Raw genomic sequence first — 25537 nt, 5'->3', positions numbered from 1 at the left:
TTGTGGTTGTAACGTGACAAAATGTGGAAAGGTTCAAGGGGTATGAATACTTTTGCAAGCCACTGTATATTAATTTAAATAAACAAAGGATTAATGGATTTAACAATCAGAATAAAATATTATTTTGGGCTTTATTAACTTGTCTGCTTTCTCTTTTCTCTGCCTTTTCACCTAGAGCCACAAGTAAAATTAGGTTTACAGAAGACGGTGTTATGATATGGAAGTACCTTTCCCTTCCATTCACGAATGTTTCAAAGTTAATTGTGCCGGTAAATGATTTTATTAACTACGGGAATAATATGTTAGCAGTGTACCATAAAAACCTTACCATAAAATTAGGTTTTACCATAAAATCAGGCAGGTCATGGATGTTGAAGGGGAGTGCTCCTTTGGAGGGGGTGATGTCAATAGATTGTATTTTATTAATGTGCCATATTTTAGTGCGGCAATTGTATTTATAATTCAAATGTTTAAATTCCAATAGCTTCTTTATAGGAAGGCTAATGTAGAGAAAATTCTGTTAAAATAATGGCAAATGGCTATTTGTCGATTTATTTCTATGTTTTAGTTTAGATAATTTCATGCAGACAACTAACTGTTGTTAATTCTTTACAACATACATTCTTATCTTTCATTGAAAGGTTGATAAAATCAGATGCCCCTTAATGATTATCTATGGTGAAGATGATCAAAACTGCCCTGCAGCTGAATCTGCTGATGAGGTAAATGCATAATGTCCAAAATGCATGTGAGATTTTGTGGTTCTTGGCTGGAGGTATTCGTGGGTTAAAACCTGTTTGTTTTTTTCTCTCAGATAAAGAAGATGATGAAGGCTGCAGGAAATGATCACTTGCTCACAACAATCTCGTATCCTCAGACTGGACATCTAATTGAGCCTCCATATAGTCCACATTTCAGGATAACCAAGTTTAAGATACGTTCAGTAAATAAAACAGGTGAGCTTCATTGGCTGAAGTACCACTTTATTTCACCAATCCTGATGCACATTGGCAGTAATTAGACTATAGGTGTGTTTGGTGTTGCAATATAAAACTGTACTGGCAGTGAGCATTCTATTCCCTTATGAAGTTGAATATAAATTTGAATATGTATTGTTCATTTCTAATTATTGAAAGATGGAACATTGACACAGTTAGAGAGCTACTCTACTGCAACCCAGATTCAGTCCTAACTTCTGGTACTATCTGATGGGTATTTGTATATTTCCCTGTGACTCCCTGCTTCTCCCATGAGTTTCAGTCTCCTCTCTCATCCCAAAGACCTGCAGGTTGGTAGATTAATTGATCACTATCAATTGACCCTACTGTCTAGATGGGGAAGTTGATGGAAATTTGGGGATTGCTGTTAGGTTAGAATTAGTGGGTGTTTGATGTTCAGCATGGATTTGGTAGGCTTCTTCTTGCGCATGGCGCGCACAGCCTAAAGTTGTAAGACAACTTGTTCCGTTTGATCTTCACGCCAGGTTGATTGCATTCGTTGAAACAGTGTGGACCACGTGAAGCTTGCAATCTCCCACCCCATTGGGTAGGCTGAAGGGCCTGTTTCCATGTTTTATAAGCCTACTTACACTTTTGCCTTTGGATCTATTATTTTCCATTTATGCATATGCTGGTTCTTCAGTAACATTTGCTGGGTGTGTTATTTGAAACCAAATCTTTAGATATGTGAAGAGGAAAAGATTAGTGAAGACAAATGTAGGTCCCTGACAGTCAGAAATGGGTGAATTTATAAGGGAAATGAGGAAATGGCAGACCAGTTAAACAAGTACTTTGGTTCTGTCTTCACTAAGGAAGACACAAACAATCTCCCAGAAATACTAGGGGACCGAGGGTCTAGTGGGAGGAAGGAACTGAAGGGAATCCACATTAGTCAGAAAATGGTATTAGATAAACTGTTGGGACTGAAATCAAAAAGGATACTTTACCCCCTAGAAGTTTCTGTAATTGGCTCGCATCTTTTGAATGCTTTTATTTCATATGGGGCAATTAAAAAAAAGTAAGCTACTTGAGCACTGAAGCCTGGTGCTCCATTAAGTCGTCTTCTTATTGAGTCCACACACAAAGTTAGAAGTTGTTCAGCCAGAGCTGGACACACTTCTCGGCATCTGCATACAATGGTGTCTGTCTTGTGCTTCTTGTGCGGGGTGGTGGAAACAGGGCCACGACGTGAACGCTCTTTCCTTTACTCCGCTCCATTAAATAAGATCACACTAATCTGATTGCAACCTCATTTCTATATCAGTGGCTGCTTTTCCCTTGTTTATCAAATATCTAACCACTTCTGCCTTGGAAATATTCAAACTTTGCTTCTACATCGTTTCAATAAGAGTTCCAAATGCTCTCAAATAAAAATGCAGTCATCCTGAATTGGAACTTGGTACAGTTGCTATTATGTAGACACAAGGAACTGTTATTAGCTATGCCACATATTCCAATCTGACCTTGCAGCCAACAAATGCCAGTTGCACAACATCAGTGCTTTCATTGTTAAAACTCTCATCACTACAACCATCTCCACTTTGTGGGCAGAATGATAGGGGGGGAAATCAGTTGTGAAGCTTTGAGCCCAGCTAATTTAAAATGTTAAATTATTTGGAGTATTTTTCCTTGCATTCTCTCCATCGGCGTCACTATGTAAAGCCTGCTGCCAAAATCCCTCCCTGCCCCTTTCAGTGTAATGTACTTCCCTCCAATGTCATTTGAAAGGCACAAAGAAAATGAATATTAGTTTTGTGTACATTTAAAAGCATAATTCATAAATATGTAAGTAATGTGCATCCACTTTACAGTTTCTGGTTGTTTCGTTCTCACCTGTATAGAGAAGTTTGCATGTTTAAAAAAAAAAATGTTCCTGGGATCTGAACTTCCTTGGCAAAGTCTCATTTATTGCTGATCTCAGGTTAGCATTGCAAGGTATGGACTTTACTGGGAAATCCCGATTGCCAATCTCAAATTGACATTGCAGGAAAATAGGCCTGCTTGTAGTGTCATATCCCGTTACATTTCATGATAAGTGTGTTGTATGCTTTTTGAGTTGAAGTTTGGTGATATTCCCTTATGCACCCAAGCCTCTCCCTATCAGCACTAACAAATGCTCTTTCATTTTGTTGCTGACCTGTTTCTGTAAAGTTTACATGGGAAGGTGATAAGGAGCAACGAGGAAGGAAAGTGAGATTTAAAAAAATGAGTTTAGACCAGCTTGTACTTGTAGACTACTGGAGAGACAGTTGACGGCACGGATAGACGGCACCCGGGAAAGGCTGGCTTAGCACCCCAGACTGCGTCGTTCGTGAGTAAGGCACCCAATAAAGCTACGGAAAGGCCTAATGAACCACCATGGCCTAAAAATCCATCAGGCAAGAATGAAATGCTCGGAGAAGGAGAAAGAGGTGCAGCGCACAGGCCTTGAACCTGATGAGACGCAGGAGGAGCCCGGCCAGAACTCACTCCATAGAGTCCAGTCCCTCCACACACTAGAGTCTCCCAACCCCTGCAGAGTAGTTATTAAGATGGCAGATCCGTGGGCGGTTGCTGCTGGGACGCATGCTGATAAACCCCGGCTGGGTCACCTGGGCGAGGATGTCTGATGTTGTGAGACCTGAAACACCCGATGACCCCAGGTCACATCACTGAGGATGCATCCCAGCGCATCTAGAAGATGTATATTTTTCACGTTGATTGGCAGTTCTGAAACTCCAGTACCCATATCTCTTTTTCATCTAAATAAGACATGCCTTGTTGCTTCAGGGGACAATTGGGAAAATCTAGAAAATTGGGTTGGCTTGTTTAATTAATTGATGACAGATTGAGGATTTATTCCAGGAATCATTAATTATTGCTTAATTCTTCACGTCATTTTAATTTAATGGTACAGAAATATGGATAGAATGAACCATTATGTAGAATTGAGTAGAGAGCACTCTAAATGTTTGCTTTCTTAGCATCCTTGTGAAAGCTCCTACTTTACAGATAGAATTAACAGAAATTGACCAAATTCAGGAAGTTGTTTTGCTCTGTTCACGAACAAAGGGTTATTTTCTTTTTTTTTAAAGTGAGAATTGCATGAATTGAGCTGTTGGACTTCAGCAGTAATGTTGGATATGATACTCAATCTAATATTTGTTTTTTGTTATGCCTTTTCTTCTTGCAGTTAGACTTTTGTGGGGAGGAACAACTAAACCTCATGCAGATGCTCAGGAGGATTCCTGGAAAAAGATTCTTGCATATTTAGAAAAGCATCTTGTACATGAACACCCTGCTGTAATCCAGTCCAATCTGTAATTTTCTGCAAAATTACCAATCGTGCCTTCAAAAGAAGCAACTTTGTTACCTACCTTTTTTAGGACAGTTAATTAATACCTGGGGATGGATGATAATGCTGTGAATGGAAGGGGACGTTTCGAGCCTTTCAGCCCTATAATCAAACGTTTTTTTTAAAAAGAGATAAGAATAAAAGCATTAAAGATTTATGATTTTTTTTCCAAAAGGCTGTTGTTATTTGGCCATTGAGAATATTTGTTGCTAACTGTAATGTTATAACACTATATTCTGTACTCTAGCATTTCTCTCTTTGCATTACCTGTTGCACATGTATATGGGTTGATTGTCCTCATGTATAGTATGATTTAAATGTATTGCACACAAACAAAGTTTTTCACTATTTCTCAGAACAAATTATAATAATAAACCAATATATTCATGGGTCAGATCAAAATAATTTTGTTTCATAGGATGTTGCTCGGGAAAGTACACATTTTTGAGATCATGGGGAAAGTGGCAAGCTTGGTAAACATTTAACTCTAGTTTCAATGAATAAAGACTACTTGCCTGTAATATTCCGCAGGGATTGGTGCCACTGAATTTAAAAAAAGAAGTGATTTAGACTAAAATGTTGAAGCCACTGTAGATAAGAAAAATTGGTTGCATTGGAATATGAGTGAGAAACATGCAGTGGAACAGATGCTCATGCTGCATTTAAAATTGTAACAATTTATAGCATATCTGCTGCTCTTAAGTGATATGGTGCCTTTATACCTATTAAAGTAGGTGATTTGTCTTCCCAAAATGTATGTCTTCTTATCAGAATATCCAATTTATTTAATTATCTTGTATACTGTGGAATTATGCTTTGAATAAATTACTACTCAAAATCATATTCTTAAGTATTGTGGTTGTGCTCTGTTTTATGTGTAGTTATTGTAAAATCACTAACGCCATGGTTTTGAGGTATTCAAAATAAATTATAAATTTTGAGTGAAAAAGTTGCCACTCTTTCTCATCTTATCTTAAACCCATGCATTTGCGTTCTTGATTCCCGTACACTGGGGAGTTCAAGTGGGCAGAAAGAGTCAGAAGCATCTAGGAGGAAGTTTCAGAAGCATGTACGAGGAAAGGGATCGTTACAACTCAGTAGGCCATGGTTTTGATTTAGATACGAGGTGTTGATCTTAGAGCATTTTTTTTTCCCTTGCCAAATCAAAGGCTGTGCTCTCACAACTTTTCCAGTACCTCATCTGACACGTTTATTGTTGAAAGGTCGTTTTACAGAGGCATTTGTTGGGAAGGGATTTTTGTTTTTATGGTTCTTTAGGGTAAAGCCTATTCTCTCACTTTAGTAACTTGATGATGACTTGAAGCTCAGCCTCTGGCTATAAACAAATGTCATATGCTATTGTAGTATAACAGCAAGCTGGAGCGATGTGGGTTCTGCAGTGAATATAGTGTGGTTTAAATGGTTTCCCAAGTCTTGTGTAGGTTGGCTCCATTGAAGCAGGAGTTAGTGCATCAAGGGCAAGAAAATTGAGATGAGTTCAACCAATGCCACAGCTGTGCTCTGTATTCAAAAGGAATTTCAAGGCCCAACTTACTGGAATGTTGCAGAATGGGCAAGTGGCAGATCTATAATGCAATGCTGCCACCTAGTGCTGCAGACTCTATTCTTGGATATAAACCAGTCAATAAATTCAGTTGGAGACACAAACTGCAAATGCTGTATTTCTGAACAAATATAAAAGTGCTGGAGGAACTCGGTGGGTCAGTCAGCATCTTTGGACAGAATGGACGAAACAATGTTTTGGATCTGGATCCTCCTTCAGTCCATCTAAAGACTGAGGTATGTTAAGGGACATGGAGGCTAATGATGAAGCTGATATGATGTCATTTTGAAGGTGCATTTGATGATCTTAACCACGTTTGATGATCTTAACCACAGAAGTTGGGAGAACATGTTGTAGTTGTATAAGACTGGTGAGGCCACATTTAGAGTATGGTGTTCAGTTCTGGGCACCATGTTATAGGAAAGATGTTGCCAAGTTGGAAAAGGTACTTTTCCAGGACTCGAGGGTCTGAGCTATAGGGAGAGGTTGAGTAGGCTGGGACTCTATTCCTTGGAGCACAGGAGGATGAGGGATGATCTGATAGAGGTGTATAAAATCATAAGAGGAATAGATTGGGTAGATGCACAGTCTCTTGCCCAGAGTAGGTAAATCAAGGACCAGAGGTCATAAGTTTAAGGAGAAAGGGAAAAGATTTAATAGGAATCTGAGGGGTGACTGTTTCACACAAAGGGTGGTGAGTGAATGGAATAAGCTGCCAGAGGAGGTGGTTGAGGCGGGGACTATCCCAACGTTTAAGAAACAGTTAGGTACATGGATAGGATAGGTTTGGAGGGACATTGACCAAATGCAGGCAGGTGGGACATGTTGGCCGGTCTGGGCATGTTGGGCTGAAGGGCCTGTTTCTAAGCTATGTCAATCTATGAATCTGTGTGTGGCCACTAAAATATTTTGCCACACTGTCTCTACATTCTGAGGGCACTTACCACCGGAGTTATCACTCACTCCTGCCCTATGAACTTATCTGTAAGGCCTCCTGATCCCCTGCATATAAATCATAGCCTTAACCTCTTTAACTCCTTCTCAAAAAAAGTCTGCAGCCAACTATCTGAAAAGCTTGGAGCATCTCCTTTTCCTGTACAGTGCCAAACTTTAATATCACCCAAATGTGATTGAGTGACAGAATATTTGCCAACCACTGCCTGCCAATAAAAATATATACCCACTCTAAGAGATGCAGCCCAATATTAGATTATAGATGCTGGCAGTAAGATCAGCCCACAAAGTGGTAGCCCAGATTCTCCATCATTTATTTTTAATCTGCTGATGTGGACCATTGAATTTAGCCTTTAGAATCTCATTTTACTTGTTTTTAGGCTGGTTTATTAGGCTTAAAGGATTTGAAAATCAGGTTTCCTCTTTTAAATTCATTTAGTCCACCACTGATGTCTGGAAATTCCAACATTATGGTTTCCTCGTGCATCTGTGATGGAACAAGGTACAATATTCAACCAGTTTACAAGCGGTGCAGTCTAAGCTTTTAAAGTTGTAAAAATGCCAGAGTTCTTTAAACAAAACAACAACAGCAAAATGATCACTGTCCACAATTATACATAGTTTTGTAATATTCAACCATGTTTTTTTTGTGAGGAAGGAGACAAGACAAGGAGATTTTGTATCTATAGATATGTAAACTGGAATTGAAAATGTAACCAGATAGAAACATAGAAAATAGGTGCTGGAGTAGGCCAATTCGGCCCTTCGAGCCTGCACCGCCATTCAATATGATCATGGCTGATCATCCAACTCAGTATCCTGTACCTGCACAGGCTGCAGGGTGCCACATATGGAAAGGTATGGAAATGCCATATTGAGTGAGCCGAGTCTCTGCACTAGTCTCCCAGAGACTAGTCTCACAGAGCAAGTGCAGAGCAAACCATCCAGGCAGCTTTAGCATTGAAGTCGGTGCCAGCTGCTGTGAGGAGAAAGTTCAGGTCAGTCAAACTTATTTATGTAAAATCGTGAACTTAAGACAAGAATGCATTTCTAATAGCTTCATAACTTATCACCATTGAGCACTGTCTACCTATAGTTTCATCCACCGGCCATTTCCGCCTCCAGATGAACTGATACCTTGTGCTTTTCAGTGCTTCTTGTGGTGCTGGTTGTAACATTGGTTGGGACAATAGTTCTTATCTCCAAGATTATTCATTTCACTTTAAAGACGGTAGAGCCAACATCCCTTGGATAGACACAAAATACTGGAGTAACTCACCGGGTCAGACAGCATCTCTGGAGAAAAGGAATAGGTGACGTTTCGGGTCGAGACCTTTCTTCAGACAGTCTGAAGAATATTCACGCTTCTTTTTGTCGAGTCCACACACAAGTTGTTCAGCCAGAGCTGAACACACTTCTCGGCATCTGCTTGCAATGGTGTCTGTCTTGCGCTTCGTGTGCTTGGTGGTGGAAAGATTAGTGGAAACAGGGCCGCAACGTGAACGCTCTTTCCTTGACCCCAATATCCACGCGAGAGCTGGGCATCAAGGTAAAACATCAACCCTGAATCTCATGTTGGTCCTTTTGTAGTTCTCTTGTTTCATTACTTTGCCAATTTCCACCCTGCATTCACTTTCATTTCAGACTCCTCTCACGAAATGGACACCCTGCCTCCATTTCAGGCTAGATTAGTGACCTATATTAATTATAAACCTACAAGCTCCCATAGTTATCTTGACTCTATCTGTTTCCCCACATCCTCCTCTAAGAACTCCATTCTACTCACCGGCTACGATCTTTTTCTGCTGCGATTTTCACATCAGTGTTTCTACGGTTACTTCCACTATATTCCATTAAATGCCATCGGGTGGCGCCAGCAATGGCTGCCTCGCCAACAGTCTGTCTGTCTGTCCCTTCCTTCCCTGTTGTTTCTTTAGTGTGTGTTAAATGTATGTTTTTAGTGTTCTTTATTTGTTTTATGAGGGGCTGGGGGCGATGGGGGAAATTAAAAAAAATCTCTTACCTCGATGGAAATGCGATTTTTTTCCATATCGTATCTCCGTCCGCACTGCAGCCTACCATCGAGGAGCTGGAGGCTTCTGCTGCAGACCGACTTCGGATGTTCCAACTGCGGTAGCCTGTGGACTTAACATTGTGGAGCTCGCAATCTGTAGTTCATTGTTTCTACATAATTGCACCTTCTCAGTTTTCATCTTGCATCCAATTTAACATGCTCCATTCAGGCTTATGATACAGTGCGGAGCAGAAGCCAACATAATTTGGATGATTAGTTTGTTTTACGCCCTATATCAGTCTGCAGAGATGATCCTGAGCTTTTAATTGCCTGTTATTGTAATTCCCCACTTCACTCTTGCCCTAAACACTTTGGTCTTTAGCACTATTCCTGCACCGACCAGCAACCCTGCACGCTAACACTATCCTACACACTAGGGACAATTTACACATATACCAAGCCAATTCACCTACAAACCTGTATGTCTTTGGAGTGTGTGAGGAAACCGAAGATCTCAGAGAAAACCCACGCAGGTCAAGGGGAGAACGTACAAACTCCGTACAGACAGCAGCTGTAGTCGGGATCGAACACCAGTCTCTGGTGGTGCAAGTGCTGTAAGGCAGCAGCTCTACTGCGGCGCCACCGTGCCGCCCTTAAATAAAAACTTTACTTATTTTTTAATTTCCCTAGTTCCGATTAAATAATCATCAAATTGAAGCATTATTTATGTCATGATTTATTGAGTATTTCTGTGTTTCTGATTTTATCTTAGCTTTCCAGCATTTGTAGTTCTTTGCTTTGCAATCCAAGCACCATCCGTCATGTATTCCACATAAACAGCCCCCTGTAGAAAAGACTTGCAAAATATTTCCTTCCCATTAGAATCTTGGCACTTATTGAAACAATGCCAGTAGAAAAAAAACTGTTTGCCTGTTTTTTGCTTCCGTAGTTATGTTTAAAATATAATCCAGAGGATTCTTCATGTTCTTTTCAATTAAATCTTCTATTAGAAAATCAAATATATCATCCTTGTTAAAATAACCAGGCAGTGGCATCCCTTGAATAAATTACTGTACCAATAGCTCTGCAAAGTCTGTCCATCCAAAAGCTCAACTACATAATCTGTACTGATGAGCCACATTTTGCCACATTCACGCACTAGGATCATATAATATTTTTAGATTGTAAAAAATATGTCACTTGTTGAAAGTAAACGTATATCAATATATATAGGTGTATTTAATTTTAATCATAACATTATTTGACTAATTCAGTATATTTTCATTGTCACAATATTCCTTGCTTCACTAGATAATGAAATATTTTTGGATACCGCGATTGGTAAGAAGCATCTATTCTTGTAATTTCTATATAATGAAGCCATCCATTGGAAGACCGCTCACCTCAGGTACAGTAGTGTACGGTATGAACTTGCATCTTTTCGTTCTTATGGAAAATAATAGATTTCTTAATTTATTCATTTGTAGTCTGCTTGACAATTGTCTTGGAGGAAGAAAGGTTTATTATTGCACTGGTCTGACGAAACAAGTCATCAGAATTCCAGTTTGGTGGAATTATAGTTTTGGACTTTTAACATTATCAATGAAGAGATAGGGGCTACTCTATTCTCCAGCATCTGCAGTTCCTTCTTAAACACAAGAGATAGGGGCTGCTTTTTTAAAAAGTTTAGTTTAGTTTAGACACAGCACGGAAACAGGCCCTTCGTCCCATCGTGTCTGTGCCGATCAGCGATTCCCGTACACCAGCACTATCCTACATACTAGAGACAATTTACAATCTTTACGAAAGCCTAACAACCTACAAACGTGTATGTCTTTGGAATGTGAGAGGAAACCGGAGCACCCGGGGAAAATCCACGCGGTCATGGGGAGAAAGTACAAACTCCGTACAGACAGAAGTGAAGTCAGGATTGAACCCGGGTCTCTGGGCTCTAATGCAGAAACTCTACCGCTGCGCCACCATGCCGCCCATCCTTCACTCCCGCTTCAAAGCATTTGAGAATGGTGGATGGCAGCTGTCAAGCAGTAAAAGGTGCAACATAAATGTAAGACTAGCTTATTGTTTGTAATTATGCTATTAATTTAGACTCTATGGTCTAATGGTCTATGGTTTTAATGTTAAATTTGTTTTAATAAATGATTTTAAAAATCTACATTGTGCATGTTTAAAGGAACTATTACTATTATATGGATATTCCCATGGATATTTGTTCTTTAAATTTAGGTATAGCAATGAATAATAGTCTCGGTGTGGCACCGATAATCAAAGCTGAGCCAACAAGGGGGCTTGTGGATGAACCAGTCAAGAAATGAGGTACATTTTTTAAAGAAAAAATAATGGACATGTTAAATATAATTATTTTTCTATATTATTTTTTAAATGTTTTGTAGTTTTGTAGGCTGTTACTTCATTTTTTGAATCCACTCTTGAAATTGAGACATTGTGATGGGGAAAGCATTTACAGCATCATTTTTAATGGCATAGAATCATACAGGACGGAACCAGCCCCTTTGGCCCAACTTGCCCATCCCGGGATGATTGTGCCCAATCTACATTAGTCCAAGCCCGTCCAACCCCTCCCTATAGCTCAGGCCTACAGGCCCTGGCGACACCCTCGTAAATCTTCTCTGCATTCTTTCCATCTTAAAAACATCCTTCCTAATGCAGGGTGTACAACTGTAATATAACATCTCAACATCTGTACTTGATAAACTGACTAATGCCCCATGCGCCAAAAGCCTTCTTGACCATCCTCACTGTCTGTGAGACCACTTTCAAGCAACTATGTACTTGCACTCCGAGATCCCTCGGATCCGCAATGCTCCCCAGGGCCCTGAATTTAACTGTGAAGGTCCTGACCTGGATTAACTTCCAAAATGCAACACCATGCACTTATCTGCATTAAACTCCATTATCCATTCCTCAGCCCACTTGCCTAATTGATCAAAATCCTGATGTAATTTTTAATAATCATCTTTGTTATCAGTGATACCACCCACTTTAGTATCATCTGCCTCGCTCCCCCCTCTCCCCGTTTGGGTATAGGTTTTATGTCTTAATTTTACCAATTTACCTTTTAGGTTAAAGAAGAAAGATGCAACCACTCCACTTACAGTTACTGTTTCAGTTTATGATGGTTGGATTTCCAGTAATTTTGACAAGGATGCAGTTCTGGCATCAGTTGTATTAGAACACTTTTATATGGCCCCAGGCACCACCAGGTTAGAGTTCAAAGAGGGCCGTGTCGTTGGAACACTATTCTTTCCACCAGGTAATGGAATGCAGTGCTGCAGAGTGATAATATTCCATCCTTTGTCTTTATTTCCTTTCACCTCGTGTTCCTCGTGGAATTTACTGCAATTATTCGCAAACCTTTATCTCATTTTCTTTTTTGTCCCTACCTGATTTCATAACATGAAAAATATGATGTTAAGTAGTTTAGTATGTATTCATGTATACCAAGGTGGCTTGAATTCTGTGAAATACATTGAAGGATGTTTACTGTTATTTAGGAAAATGTATCAAGCAGTTCTTGTATAGCAAGATCCTGTATTCAGATTTTTGATTAATGGCCAAAATGTTTCAGTTCATGGTGCAAGCCTAGCAAGAAATTTAGTGTAGGAAGGAACTGCAGATGCTGGTTTATAACAATGATTATCACAAAATGCTGGAGTAACACAGCAGGTCAGGCAGCATCTCTGGTGAAAAGGAATAGGTGACATTTCGGGTCGGAGCCCTTCTTCAAACTGAAAGATAGAGAAGGCCAGAACAAAACAGGGCCTCAGAAAGGGTGTCCATATTGGCCCATTCTTGGCTGGGGAATATGTGCTAACTACAGGGATACAAGGATGAGAAGAACAACAGGGATGCAAGGATGTGAACATTGATGTGAAGAGATTTAGGCCGGGGATCCCTAAATTCCTGCCATAGCAAGAGGAATATAATGATCCATCAAAGTGGCATTGTCTTGGAGAATATAATTTATTCTCACTATTGGTTCAGATGGCATACTTATTCTTTGGGGTTGAAGCTTAAATTCAACCTGTTTAGTGAGACAGGGGCACACTGCCTCTCCTTTTGGATCTCACTGTAGTGGATCATTCATAATGCAGTGCATTCCTAGAGCAAGACTATTCTAAGTATTACTATCTCTTAAATAGGAAATGGAGATGGAGAAGGATTAGTAATGTGCGGGATAGAGATGCCAAGGGTTGATTTTATGATGCATGCAAGCCTCTTCCTTAACAAATGTTCTTTCAATTTAATACTTACCAGTTTACCCGTGTCTGTGAAGTTTATGTGTGAAGGCGATGAGGAAAGGCAAGGAAGGAAAGTGGGTTAGAAATTGAGTGATTTGTTTAATTCTGCATACAGACTTGCCAACATTATTTGCATAGATTTTTGGATGCCTCCCATGGATTAAAACAATACTTCAAACCTCCCTATTCTTCCTTGTTGCTTCTTCGTCTCCTCCTCACTTACAGCTGGTTTGGTGTGGCCTTTCCCGGAGTCGGGCCCAGAGCTTCAGTGGCGAGGCAACAGGACTTTAACAGCGCAGTCCCAGAGCTTTAGCTGCGGCGCAGTGGGGACTTTAACTTCGCAGACCCCCTTGCCTGGGGTCGCCGTAGAAGCGCTCTCAACGCTGGCCTGTGGCGTACAACATCTTGGAGCCTCGGTCTGTGGAGCTTCTGGTGGCAGGTGTGGAGTGGAATTTACCATCGAGGGGTGGCCGATCCCCGGCCTACAACATCTGGAAGCCACAGTCTCCGGTAAGGAGGTGGCTGATTGGGAGCAGGGTGTGCTCGACCTGTCCCGATGTCAGCGTTCCGACCAGCCCGACCAGAGGGCTTGAACATCGGGCCGTCCGTAGCGGCGACTACGGAGAATCAGAGCCCTGACCACGGGTGAACAAGGGAGGAGGAGGAGGACGACTGTCTGAACTATATTGCCTTCCACCACAGTGAAGAATGCTGTGGTGGATGTCTGTGTTGAATTATGTTGTGTATTGTGTCCTTTGTAACGCTGCATGGTAAATTACATTTCACTGCACGTGACAAATAAATGTGACAAATAAATTTGAACTTGAACTTGATATTATGTTCAGCAACTTGAAGTTAGAGCAGCTCCTTCTTGTAATTTGGCAGTTCGGAAAGCACCCCCCACATCTCTTTACAACCAAATGAGCTATGCCCAGTTGCTTCAGGGTACATTTAGGAAATACTTGAAAATTGGGTTGGTTGGTTGGTTGGTTGAATTGATTAATGACATACTGAAGATCTATTCTTGGAATTATCAATTATTGTATAATTCTTCACCAACCATCATAACTCAAAGGTAGAGAAATATGGATAGAATTATGTAGATTCGAATGGAGTGCACGCAGAATGGTTGCTTTCTTAGGAGCTTTGTGAAAGCCACTGCTTTGCAGATAGAATGAACAGAAATTGACCACATTTCAGGAAGCTGTTTTGCTCAAGAACAATGGGTTATTTTTCTAAAATTTACAAGAGTTGGACTCCAGCAGTAACATTGACTTGGAAACCATACCTACCTCAATCTAATATTTAACTTTTTTTGTAATGCCATTTTTTCCTTACAGTTAGAGTATTGTGGGGAGGAACAACTAAACCTCATGCAGATGCTCAGGAGCATTCATGGAAAAAGATTCTCGCATTTCTAGAAAAGCATCTTATACAAGAACATCCTGCCGTAATCCAGTCCTATCTGTAATTTTCCGTGTGTGAAATTACCAATTGTCCATTCAAAAGAAGCAACTTTGTTACTCTATCTGTTTTGTTGATAAAGTTGGATGGTAAAGCTGTGAATGGTTGGGGATGTTTTAAGCCTATCATCCCTACTATCACCTGTTTAAAAAAGAGATTTGTGAATGCATTCTTTTTTTCCCCCGGAAGGCTGTTAGTATTTGGTCATTGAGAACATTTCTCACAAACTGTAATGCTATAACACTATATTCTGTACACTGGTATTTTTCTCTTTGCGTTACCTGTTGTACATGAGTATGGATTGATTGTGCTCACGTATAGTATGATTTGAATTTTGTTTCATATGATGTTGCTCAGGAAAAACAAATCTTTGAGATCATGGGGAAAGTGGTAAGCTTGGTTAAAAAGTTAATTTATTGTGTTTTAGTGAATAAAGACTGCATGCAATGGCATGCCATAGGGATTGGTGCCCATCATTTGCTTTCTATGATTTTTTTTTAAATTCTTTAAGTGATTTAGATTTAAGTGTTGAAGCCATGATTATTCTATAGATAATACAACATTTGGTTGTGTTGGATGATGGGTAGGAAAGCGTCAGTGGAACAGAAACTTATGCCACATTTAAAATGTTTTTTGGCTGAGGACTTGGTGTGTTGTAACCTACCAGGCTATTGACTAAGAACAAGAATGATTCTTTCATCCAACATGATTATAATGGGCCAAATGGCCCTTAGTGTTATAAGTATCTAAGATATGGGGATCAGGAAGAAAGGTAGATTTGTGATAGAGAATCAGCCTGGCAGTCATTTAGTGGTCTTTTATTTTGTAATGTATCTGTTGGTCTTAATTAAAATCATATGGTGTCTTTAAACCCTTTAATATATATGATTGGTCTTCTTTCAATATATATTTTCTTATGAGAATATCCAATTTATTCAATTATCATCTGATTTACTATTGATTTTCTCATTGAATAAATGTAACATTATTCTTTAGTATTTTGGTTTTGCTCTTTTTTATGTGCAGTTATTGCAGTCACTGTAGTTTTGAGGTATCTTTCAAAATAATTGAAACAATTCACACAAAACTGTAAAAAATTCTGTGTGAAAACATTGCCACGCTTTTCTCCTCTCATCTTAAACCTATGCCGAATTCTTGATTCCCCTACATTTTGGTCCATTTAAAAAAAACATTTTACACCTTTATAAAATTGTTCCTCAATCTCTTGACTTCCAAGGAATAAAGTCCTAGTCTACTCAACCTCTCCTTATAGTTCAGGAACCTCACCAATCTTTCCAGTTCAATGGTATCTTTCCTGTAACAGGGTGACCAAAACTAAGCATGATACTCCAAGTGCAGCCTCACCAATGTCTTTAGCACTGTAACATAACTTCTATACTCAATATTCTGCTAGATGAAGGCCAGCAAGCAATTTTGTATTCCTTAACAAAGGAAAGAAATATAGTGCCATGCCATCCATTTTGAGCAGTCAAGTGCCAATGATTCCCCATATGATGTCAGTTACACTTTTTCAAGGGGGCTTTGAGAACATCCTTCTTCTGCCCACTTGGAGAACTCTTGCCATGTTGGGAGTTCAAAGTAGACCGCCTATTTCAATGGTTTGGTCTCAGTCGTGCAACTGATTAGGCTTGCCTATTGGAGCCACTGTGTGTAGAGCATCTATATTGGAGACGTTGGCTTGGAAAATGACACTAACTTTGAGTTGCTTATCCTGCCAAGTGAATTCAGAATTTTATTGAATAACATTGGTGGCATCTCTATTGCTTTTAAGGTGTGGGTAGTCTAATAATGCCAATACATCTTAATTGGCTTAAGACAGTGTTGAGCCACAGAAGTATGCATAAAGAGGCTGTTAGGCTGTTCAGGAATTTTGACCCAGCATAGAGGGAGGAGGGTGGAGAAGATGGCACTCCTGCCAATTGTCTGTTCTTCTAGATGGAGGAAGCTACAGGTTTGGTTGCCCAGTAAAGCAAATATTGAACATGTTGCACAAAAGCAAGCTTGATTTTTTATTCTTTGATACCAGCTCGGAATGATCTTAGATTATCAAAAACATAGGATGTGAGTAACAAAAAATTAACTTTCATTTTACTTCTTTGAAAAACATGTTACACAGCAGTATAATATTATACAGCAAACCAAATAACGTCATGGGAAACAGTAAATATACATGTACTCAGGACCCTGGCTCTGGCTGCAAACATTCCTGTCAACTAGTGTTCTGAATCCCAACAGGCTCCAGTAATACACCCAGCCCCTCTTCCCAGATTCCAACCCCAGCAGTACTCTGGGTCATCGGCTCTGGTTGAACAATTGGCTTACACTCTGAACTCCTGAATCACATGCAGGACTTATGAGCAGGTCAGACACTGGACCATCTCATGAGGAGCAGCACCTCATATTTCACTTGGGCAGCTTACAACCCAGTGGTATGAATATTGATTCCTCTAACTTCATGTAACCCTTGCTATCCTCTCTCTCTATCTCTCTCTCTCTCTCAATCCCTCCCCATCCTTCTTCACCCACCAGTCTGATTGTCCTCCCGATTACATTTTATCTTTATGTGCCTTGTTGTCACCTTCCCTTAACTAACAATGACCTATTCTAATTTTCCTTGAACTTTCTCCCCTTTAATATCTCATTTTCACACCTTACCCTTCCATATCTGGGTCTCCCTCCTCCCTCTCAATCTGAAGAAAGGTCTCGACCTGAAATTTCATCCATTCCTTCTATCCAGAGATGCTGCCGGTCCCGCTGAGTTACTCCAGCATTTTGTGTCTATCTTCAGTGTCAACCAGCATCTGCAGTTCCTTCCTACACACTTTCTGAACAATTGGATACCAGTATCGAGAGTTTTTTCTGTATGTATATTCAAGCGCATCAGAAAGGTGTTCCAGCATCACAGGGACTGCCAGAATTTAAACTGTTAACAAGGCATTGCATTCATTTCTGCTCTCCAACAATCTCCAACAATCAATCATCCTTTCAACATTCAATGCTGCCTCACAGCTACTTCTATTACATTATCAGTTCTCAAGCTGCCAATGTGTTTGCTGCTGGAGGCAGAATCCAACCATAGGGCAGGAGCTGTACCAGGAGATCACCGAAGCACAGCAGGCTCCAAAATTCGGCAGGTACCAGAGTGAAATGCTGGACTGGATAAAACTGCTACCCACAAAATGTATAAAGATTCTTCAACATTTTCCGCAGATGTCTATAGTTCCAACGTATTGAAATAGAACTAGCACCGCTAGTTTTCCACATTCTCCAGGCATGCTGCCTGACCCACTACATTATTCCAGCATTTCATGTCTTTCATTGGTAAACCAGCATCCGCGGTTCCTTGTTTCTAGCCTTCACATAGCCGTGCTTCCTTAATGAACACAGATAAAGGATGTTGGGACACGAGGGGGGAAAAAGACTGGGGTATTTTGGGCAATCCTAGATAATGGCAGTTGATAGGAGCAGCAGAGGCCTCTGATGTACATTAAAACAGGGCAGGGAACAGCTGGATGATTTAATCACACCAAACTGTTCTCTGAGAAGACGTTAAACCCAACACGAGTTTGAGAGGAATTTGAAGGGAGAAAATGTCCATGCACCTCCAGGGTTGAATGGTTCATATAAAAAAAGCTTTGTCAAATTTCAAAGACAAAGACAATTTAAAAGTATTCCCAAAACACAGATAGAGCCATTCACCAGCACTGTTCAAAGTACTCTCACCCTGATTATAAAATACATTAAATAAAAAAGTATTTAAGTCTCTTGTGCCATCTCTATCTCAGTCATCACACTCCTGCTCATGTGTATAATGTATGGGCATCTGTGAACTGGACAAAGGCAACCAAAATCCAGAAACTGTGGCGGTTTATCCACCTGATTTTCAAAGCCTTTGCCATCAATAGGGCAGGCATAAGGAGACAGAAAGGAATGGTTGTCAACAGTACTCTCGGTAGAATTGCAGCCAACATTGAAGTGAAGCAGGCGTTCACTTTACGTCAGGTTCCTCCGAACTCTGATTTATAAGTTCCATTACACCATCCTCAGCATCAGATGTAGACACATTCCCTCCACTGGGATTTTCATCCATGAGGCGATTCAGTTCTTGACTTGTGCCTCCATTCTCCAGGTCACTAACCTCGGGCTCCGAGCCCGAGCTAACGTTAGGCTCTTGATCCTGCATCGTCATCAAATCAAGACCCTCTTCAGATATCACCCTGTCCCCAGCGTCCACCAAGCTGCTGCGGTTTGGAACAAAGCTGCAGATCAAACCGCCTCTACGTGTGAAATCATTCTCCTTGATCTTCAAGTACTCTATCCTCCCTGGATGAAAACAAAAATAAAATCACCATAACAAGTTGTTACAAAATATATGCTTCAAAAGACGGAAACAAATGGGGCAAAACTAACAGCTGCCAGAACCAAACGATCCATTTCCAACCACAGACAATGTGTGACACTCCTGCATCTGGTAAGAAGTTTTAAGTCCCATTCCAAAGCTATGAGCGCAAAGTCTAGACTAACTGGACAGAGTAACTCAAGGGAATGGTGCACTGCCAATTTTTCAGATGAGATGTTCGACCTCACTAGCATTTTCAGGGGAAATAACAAAAGGGTGTTCTGAACAATATTCAGCCATTAACCAATGTCGACATGAGCATTTTGTTTCTAAAACAGTCTCAGAATATCACTAAGAGAAGATTCCCATTCACTGTTGTAGTTGCTTTATTCATATCAGATACTTGTCAATCAATAAATGAATGAACACATCAATTTAGATCACGTTAATACACATTCAAACATTTCTTGTCCAGGGCATTGTTTGATTTACCTTAAATATTTCCAGAATATGAATCTCCACTACCTCCAGGGGGATCATATGCAATAATAAAACTTTGCCAAACTATTTTTCAAAAGTGTCCAAGATCGATTTAAAAGTACTATTTTGGATTTACCTCCTATACTTTAACTTCAATCCCCAAGCTACTGTAATTTATAAAGTAGAGTAGATTTATAAATTTATCAGAGAAAAAGGTACCTGACAGGAGGATTAATTGCCAAACCCATGTACTAAACTACTTGAGATCATAATAAATGGCAAATGCTACAGCTATGGCTGCCAATATTGTACAAATCGTTTCAAGGTATAATTCGAGACATAATTCCCCTTACATGTTTTTCCTCTACTTGCTAAATTTTTGTAAGGTGTCCTTGAGACTCTTGAAAGGCGCCCATAAATAAAATTTATTATTATATTATTATAATTAAAGGATAAAGTATTCTTAGAGGGCTGCTGAATATGAAAGGGTAAGGAAATAGAGAGAACCAAGGGCCTCATGTCTGGGACTTCTGCTGTTTGTGATACATAAAAATGACTTGGTCATAAACATAGACGGGTCGGTTAGTAAGTTTGCAGATGAAAAATTTATAAGAGTCATAGATAAGATAGACAGTCACAATGTAGTAGGTTGCCAGGGACGGTGCTGGAGGCAGATACGATAGTGGCATTTAGAGATTTTTTGGATTGGCACATAGATATGAAGGAAATTGAGGGACATGGATCGTGTGCAGGCAGAGATTAATTTAACTTGGTATCAAATTCCATATGGACATTGTGAGCAACAGGGCCTGTTCCTGTGCTGTACTATGTTCTCTGAGACAATGGAGACGATTACTGCGGATAGGTTACATGGAAATATTTATTTCCCCTGTATACTGTAGCATCTATATCCAAGACAACTTTTCTTCTGCGTGCCAATTTCCAAAGGATCTTTTAAGTGGTTCTTTAGGTCCAAATCAAAATCATATTCTAACTAAGTTAGCCTGTGTAATGCAAATAATGTTCCCTAATTCATAACTTGCATTATATCCAATTCATATTATGGAAAGCTGCGATAGAGCAGAGTTACCTCTACCCTGCATCACTTTGATTTCAGCCCAGGACACTTGGCTCTGGCTGGGCAAGGTAATGGAGTACAGAATCAGACTATTCAGCCCACAATTGCTGTGCCAGACATGAAGCCAAGATAAACTAATCTCAGGTTACACAAAAAAGCTGGAGAAACTCAGCGGGTGCAGCACCATCTATGGAGCGAAGGAAATAGGCAACGTTTCGGGCCGAAACCCTTCATCAGACTGAACCTAAACTAATCTCATCTGCCTGCAGATGATCCATATCCCCGAGATTGTACAAAAATGAACCAGATTGAACAGCCACTGTTGGAATGCACACAGTATTTGGGAAGGATAAAGAACGGGTCAGCAGGAAGTAAACGTGCGGTTCAAGCAGAGAGCCGACTCATATTGCACTGGCTAACACAGGAGAGGACAAACAGTGATGGCTGATCAGAGAGCCAATTAGTTTGCATAACTATTTAAACAGTTGCCTTTCAAGGAAAGGCATCAGGAAAAAATAAATTCTAACCTGTGTTCTCCTCTCCTTCCTTCTTCTCACTCAAGAAGGTTCGCTTCATCAGCAACTTTTTTACTGTGTGATATTTGTACTGGAGCAACAGTTTATCCTCTATCTCTGAATCTGCAACGCAACAATTATGGAACATTACACTTTACTGTGATATTGAGACTTCCTGCCAGAGCCTCAATTTTCCAGTCCCCAACTGAATGAAGGAACAGGCAAATTACTGGTTAACTCAATGTAAGTTAACACACTGCAATATCACCAGAAATGTGAAAAGATCGGTCGCATCTTTGAACCGGCCTTGGATCATGTCATGAAGGGTGCCAGCTGATCGCTAACAGGTCACCACCCGGGGGCGCACTTTACTGTGTATTCTGTGTTTGCGAGTGCAAATGTGGATATATGAGTGTGTGTGCCTTATTTGGTAGTGTAATGAAATACCTTACTATACACTTTAATTCTCCTTCCCATTACCACACATACCTCGGTCTTCTCCATTGTCAGAGTGAGAATAAACGCAAATTGGAGGTACAGCATCTCATATTTTGCTTGGGCAGCTTACAGCCCAGTGGTATAATTTATTTATCTCACTTCAAGTAGCCCTGGCATTCCCTCCCTCCCTCTCTCTCTCTCCCCCCCACCCAAGTCACACTAGCTTCTCGTTTTCACCCAACAATCAGTTTGCAATGGCCCGTTTCCTTTATCATCGTTACTTTTTTGCATATCTTTCATTCATTGTTCTTTATCTCTCCACATCACCGTCTATATGTCATTTCCCATATCCCCAACCAGTCTGAAAGGTCTCAACACAAAACATCACCCATTCCTTCTCTCCAGAGATGCTGCTGTCTTGCTAAGTTACTCCAGCTTTTTGTTTCTACCTTGCTATACATACTCTGTTGTCTAAATCCGGTTATTTACCAAACACAATGAGTCAAAAGACAATGGGTTCAAGGTACAATGTAGACATCTGAGAATATAATTTCAAAAGAAACTGTAGCACAGCCCTGAGTGAGCACTATGTTGTTGATGGAGCACTTTTTTCCTCCAGATAAGTTAATAAAATGAAATTCCTTTTCATCGCTTCTTATTTATTCTTCAATCAATAATTAAGGATACTCCACCAATGCAAGGGCAGGACAGTGGTGCAGCGGTACAGCATCAGAGACCGGGGGTCGATCCCGACTACAGGTGCTTGTCTGTACAGATTTTGTACATTCTCCCTGTGACCTGCATGGGTTTTCTCTGAGATCTTAGGTCTCCTCCCACACTCCAAAGACGTACAGGTTTGTGGGTTAATTCGCTTGGTATAAATGTAAAAGTGTGTGTCTGTTAGTGTTAATGTGTGGGGATCTGTGTGCAGTGCGGACTAGGTGGGCTGAAGGGCCTGTTTCCATGCTGTATCTCTAAACTAAAATAAACTGAACCCCCAACAGCCGCTCCTATTCTGGCTTAGTAACTTGCTCTGCATTAATTGGTCACCACAAGTAGTACATTATACAACCAAAGATTTCAAGAGCGAGTGGCATTTGGAATATTTCGCCATACAAAGTGGATAAATAACATTAGGTCTATTTGTCCAATTGAAATATACAAATACATTAGAAGTATAGACTTTAATAAATCAAACCGTTTTTTTCATCCTGATGGTTATTTTGCCTTTTGGCTCTTTTATAAAGCTTTCTGTCCATCCCCTCAACAAAAGACCCAAGGGGCTTCTCAAAGGCCTGTAGGAAAAAATGATCAATGGTGTCCTTGCTGGCAATGACAAATCCTATGCAGAAATTTTTTTTTTTTAATCCTGATGATGTCCCAGAAACTGCAGATGCTGGTATACAAAAAATGACAGTGCTGGAGTAACTCAGTGGGTCAGGCAGCATCTCTGGAAAACATGTTTTTAAAACAAGTCACACTCACCTGGCTCAGAAGTCTCTTCAAATATCACACATGTTCCCAGGACATCTGTAACAAAATAGGCAGTGCAAATTAGTAGCAATTCAGCAATTGACACGGGTATACACACACATTAAAACCTTAGTTTGCTTTTTGGTGCATACTTTCCCTGGCAGTTACCACGATTTCATCTCCCTTCAACAATCTGTTGTTTCATACAATAAACAAGTTAAGCAGAAATCCTGATGATGTGTTACACCCAAAAGAGGCATAAATAGGAAATTGAAGCAATTGTTTGAGGTTTTTCCATTCTTTATTAAACAACTCATGCATGGCAATCCTCACAGCTGAACTGCTCCACTTTGGATACTCTCCAGATGCTGGATGTCAGCTAAAACACCCTTCAACTCTTTCTTATGTGATAGTAAGGCAGCATTTAGTCTTTCTCAGTAACCCACCTGATTGCTGTACTCTATTGTGAAGCTATTCCCATTGGTCCGTCAGATAGGATGCCCCAGTGTTCAAGGTCATAAAATGCTATTGATCATGCTCAGGATTTTGCTGGCATTTAGGACCTGAAACTGGTCCATGTGACATATTCATCCACACCACCAAACAATGCAGTGACATCCACACACTCTGCCCCAGAAACACAAAGTAGTAAAATACTGGCCTTCATACTCTCCAGCAAAAACACATCTGTCCACCTGCATGATAGGCTGCTCAGTATCTATACCCTGGGGAGAAAAAAGGAAAGGTTAAATGCTTGTGATGAATTAGACATTGTTTAAGTAAACCCAATTGAGCAGACCTCATAAAACCCGAATCTACTTAACAGTCACAGGACTACAAATCAGCTAGAAACAAAAATAATAAAATCCATCTAGTTAGCTTTGTGTTCCATGTGTTACTTGATACAACAGTAGTGACATAATGAACTAATGACAGCAATGCTATCTCTTTTCCCCACAACACTTACGGACATGACCAGTAAACTCCACAAGCTGGAGCCTTGGAGCATGGGACAAAATACGCCTGCTCTCTCATCTGGGGTATTGCTATACATTGCAGAATTCAAATGTTCATGCTGTTGGGATGCAAGCTATCCAAGAAGAATACAATGTGCTGTTCCTCTTGTTTAAGTGCAACAGAGAAGGCCTAAACAACTCATGCAGTACTTTATCACCCACTTACCACAATTTTGCATTCATTCCTACACTTCAAAAGGAAATCTGGGTCGATAATCCCTGACAGTTCCACTACCACCAGTTGTTCCTGTGGAGATTGGAAAGGAATAGTTAGACACTCGACGGTGACATCAATATCAAATAAAGAGGGGCTACCTTTGAGGAGAAAAGTTTAAAAGAGATGAGGGGAAAGTATTTTTTTACACTGAGAGTGGTGGGTGCCTTGAATACCCAGGTGTGATAGTGCAGGTAGATAAAATAGTGACATTTAGGAGATTGGAAAATTGGTATGCAGGAAATGGATGGATACAGATCTCATGCAGGCAGCAGAGATTAGTTTGACTTGCCATCATGTTTGGCACAAACATTGTTGGCTGAAGTATTTTCCTGTGCTATACTATTCTCTGTTCCAAACAACCAGGACATGTCTAACTAGTCATCACCCCTTTAGTTCCTGCACTATAGTGTCCCTTCATTTTGGCATTCAAGCCTGTGGAGTAAGATTTAAATCCATAACCTACTGACCCAAAAACATTGTACTCTGGTTCTTCTTATGATGAAGATGCATGACCCAAAGGGTTAAAAAAGGGGAAAGAGAGCAGAAAATTCCATAAGTATAATTGAGATAATAACAAATCAATACATCTCGTGGCACCCTCTGTCAGATATGCTGGCTGCAAAGCCCGAACCGCTTGATCCACAAGTCAACACGTATTTTGCTAGGCAAAATGTGTGGGAAGGGACTACAGATGCTGGTTGACACCGACGATAGACACAAAAAGCTGGAGTACCTCAGCGGGTCAGACAGCATATCTGGTGAAAAGGAATAGGTGATGTTTCAGGTCGAGACCCCCGAGAGTCGGGGGGGGGGGGGATAGATTGGAGATTGCAACCTTCGCGTGTTGCAATTAAACCTTCCCTGTTTCTACGAATGCCATCAGTCTGGCGTGCACAATCAAATAGAACAAGTTGTCCTACAACTTTAGGCTGTGCACGCCAAACGCAAGAAGAAGAGGGGAGAGGGAAACGAGAGATTAGAAAAGTTACATCGAACAATTGACTGAAAGATGTGTAACAGGACAAATCTAGGGCCGGCTCTAGTCCTTCCGCCACAGGTTTGAACCAAATCTGAGACCAATTTTATCGGCTGACTCCATGATCCCGACCCGAAACCTCGCTTGTCCCACAAAGTCTCCCATTGGCATCAGTGACGGGGAACCAGCCCGGGGCTGAGAGTCTGCATGTAATCGTCAGCACGTCTCGCCTCACCTCCTCTTCCCAGTCGCCGTCCTCCCCCCGCGGCGACAGCGACAGCCCCTTCCCAGCGACCTGCGCCGCCATCTTGCTTCTATTCCTCCAGCGCGACCAATCAAATACCGAGCTATTCCTCCAGTGCCGTTAATCGATCGT

General features: G+C 40.6%; 2 protein-coding genes across 12 annotated transcripts in view; one reads left to right on the top strand and one right to left on the bottom strand.

The window, feature by feature from the left end:
* Positions 1-5173, top strand: part of LOC129707886 (bile acid-CoA:amino acid N-acyltransferase-like) — a 43759-nt gene extending 38586 nt beyond the window's left edge. For all 10 annotated transcript variants that reach the window (XM_055653310.1, XM_055653302.1, XM_055653307.1 and 7 more), the window contains 4 exons: positions 176-269; positions 642-722; positions 815-956; positions 4171-5173. In XM_055653310.1, coding sequence (XP_055509285.1) covers positions 176-269; positions 642-722; positions 815-956; positions 4171-4301 — 448 coding nt within the window. In that variant the 3' untranslated portion in view covers positions 4302-5173. The remainder of the gene's footprint in view (positions 1-175; positions 270-641; positions 723-814; positions 957-4170) is intronic.
* Positions 5174-16617: 11444 nt separating this feature from the next.
* On the bottom strand, positions 16618-25537 carry gtf3c6 (general transcription factor IIIC, polypeptide 6, alpha). 2 transcript variants are annotated; one of them, XM_055653299.1, is made up of 6 exons: positions 25397-25533; positions 24135-24215; positions 23614-23677; positions 22965-23009; positions 21054-21164; positions 16618-18952 (listed from the first exon to the last, which is right to left on the bottom strand). In XM_055653299.1, the coding sequence occupies exons 1-6, from the start codon at positions 25466-25468 to the stop codon at positions 18618-18620; spliced, it is 708 nt and encodes a 235-aa protein (XP_055509274.1). In that variant the 5' UTR covers positions 25469-25533; the 3' UTR covers positions 16618-18617. The 2 variants fall into 2 exon arrangements, with proteins under 2 accessions (XP_055509274.1, XP_055509276.1); XM_055653301.1 differs by lacking the exon at positions 21054-21164 and having other exon boundaries at positions 25397-25537.

This window comes from Leucoraja erinacea, chromosome 22 (genome assembly GCF_028641065.1).
Source record: "Leucoraja erinacea ecotype New England chromosome 22, Leri_hhj_1, whole genome shotgun sequence".
Lineage (NCBI taxonomy): Eukaryota > Metazoa > Chordata > Chondrichthyes > Rajiformes > Rajidae > Leucoraja > Leucoraja erinaceus.
This window is presented reverse-complemented; position numbering and strand designations above follow the sequence as displayed.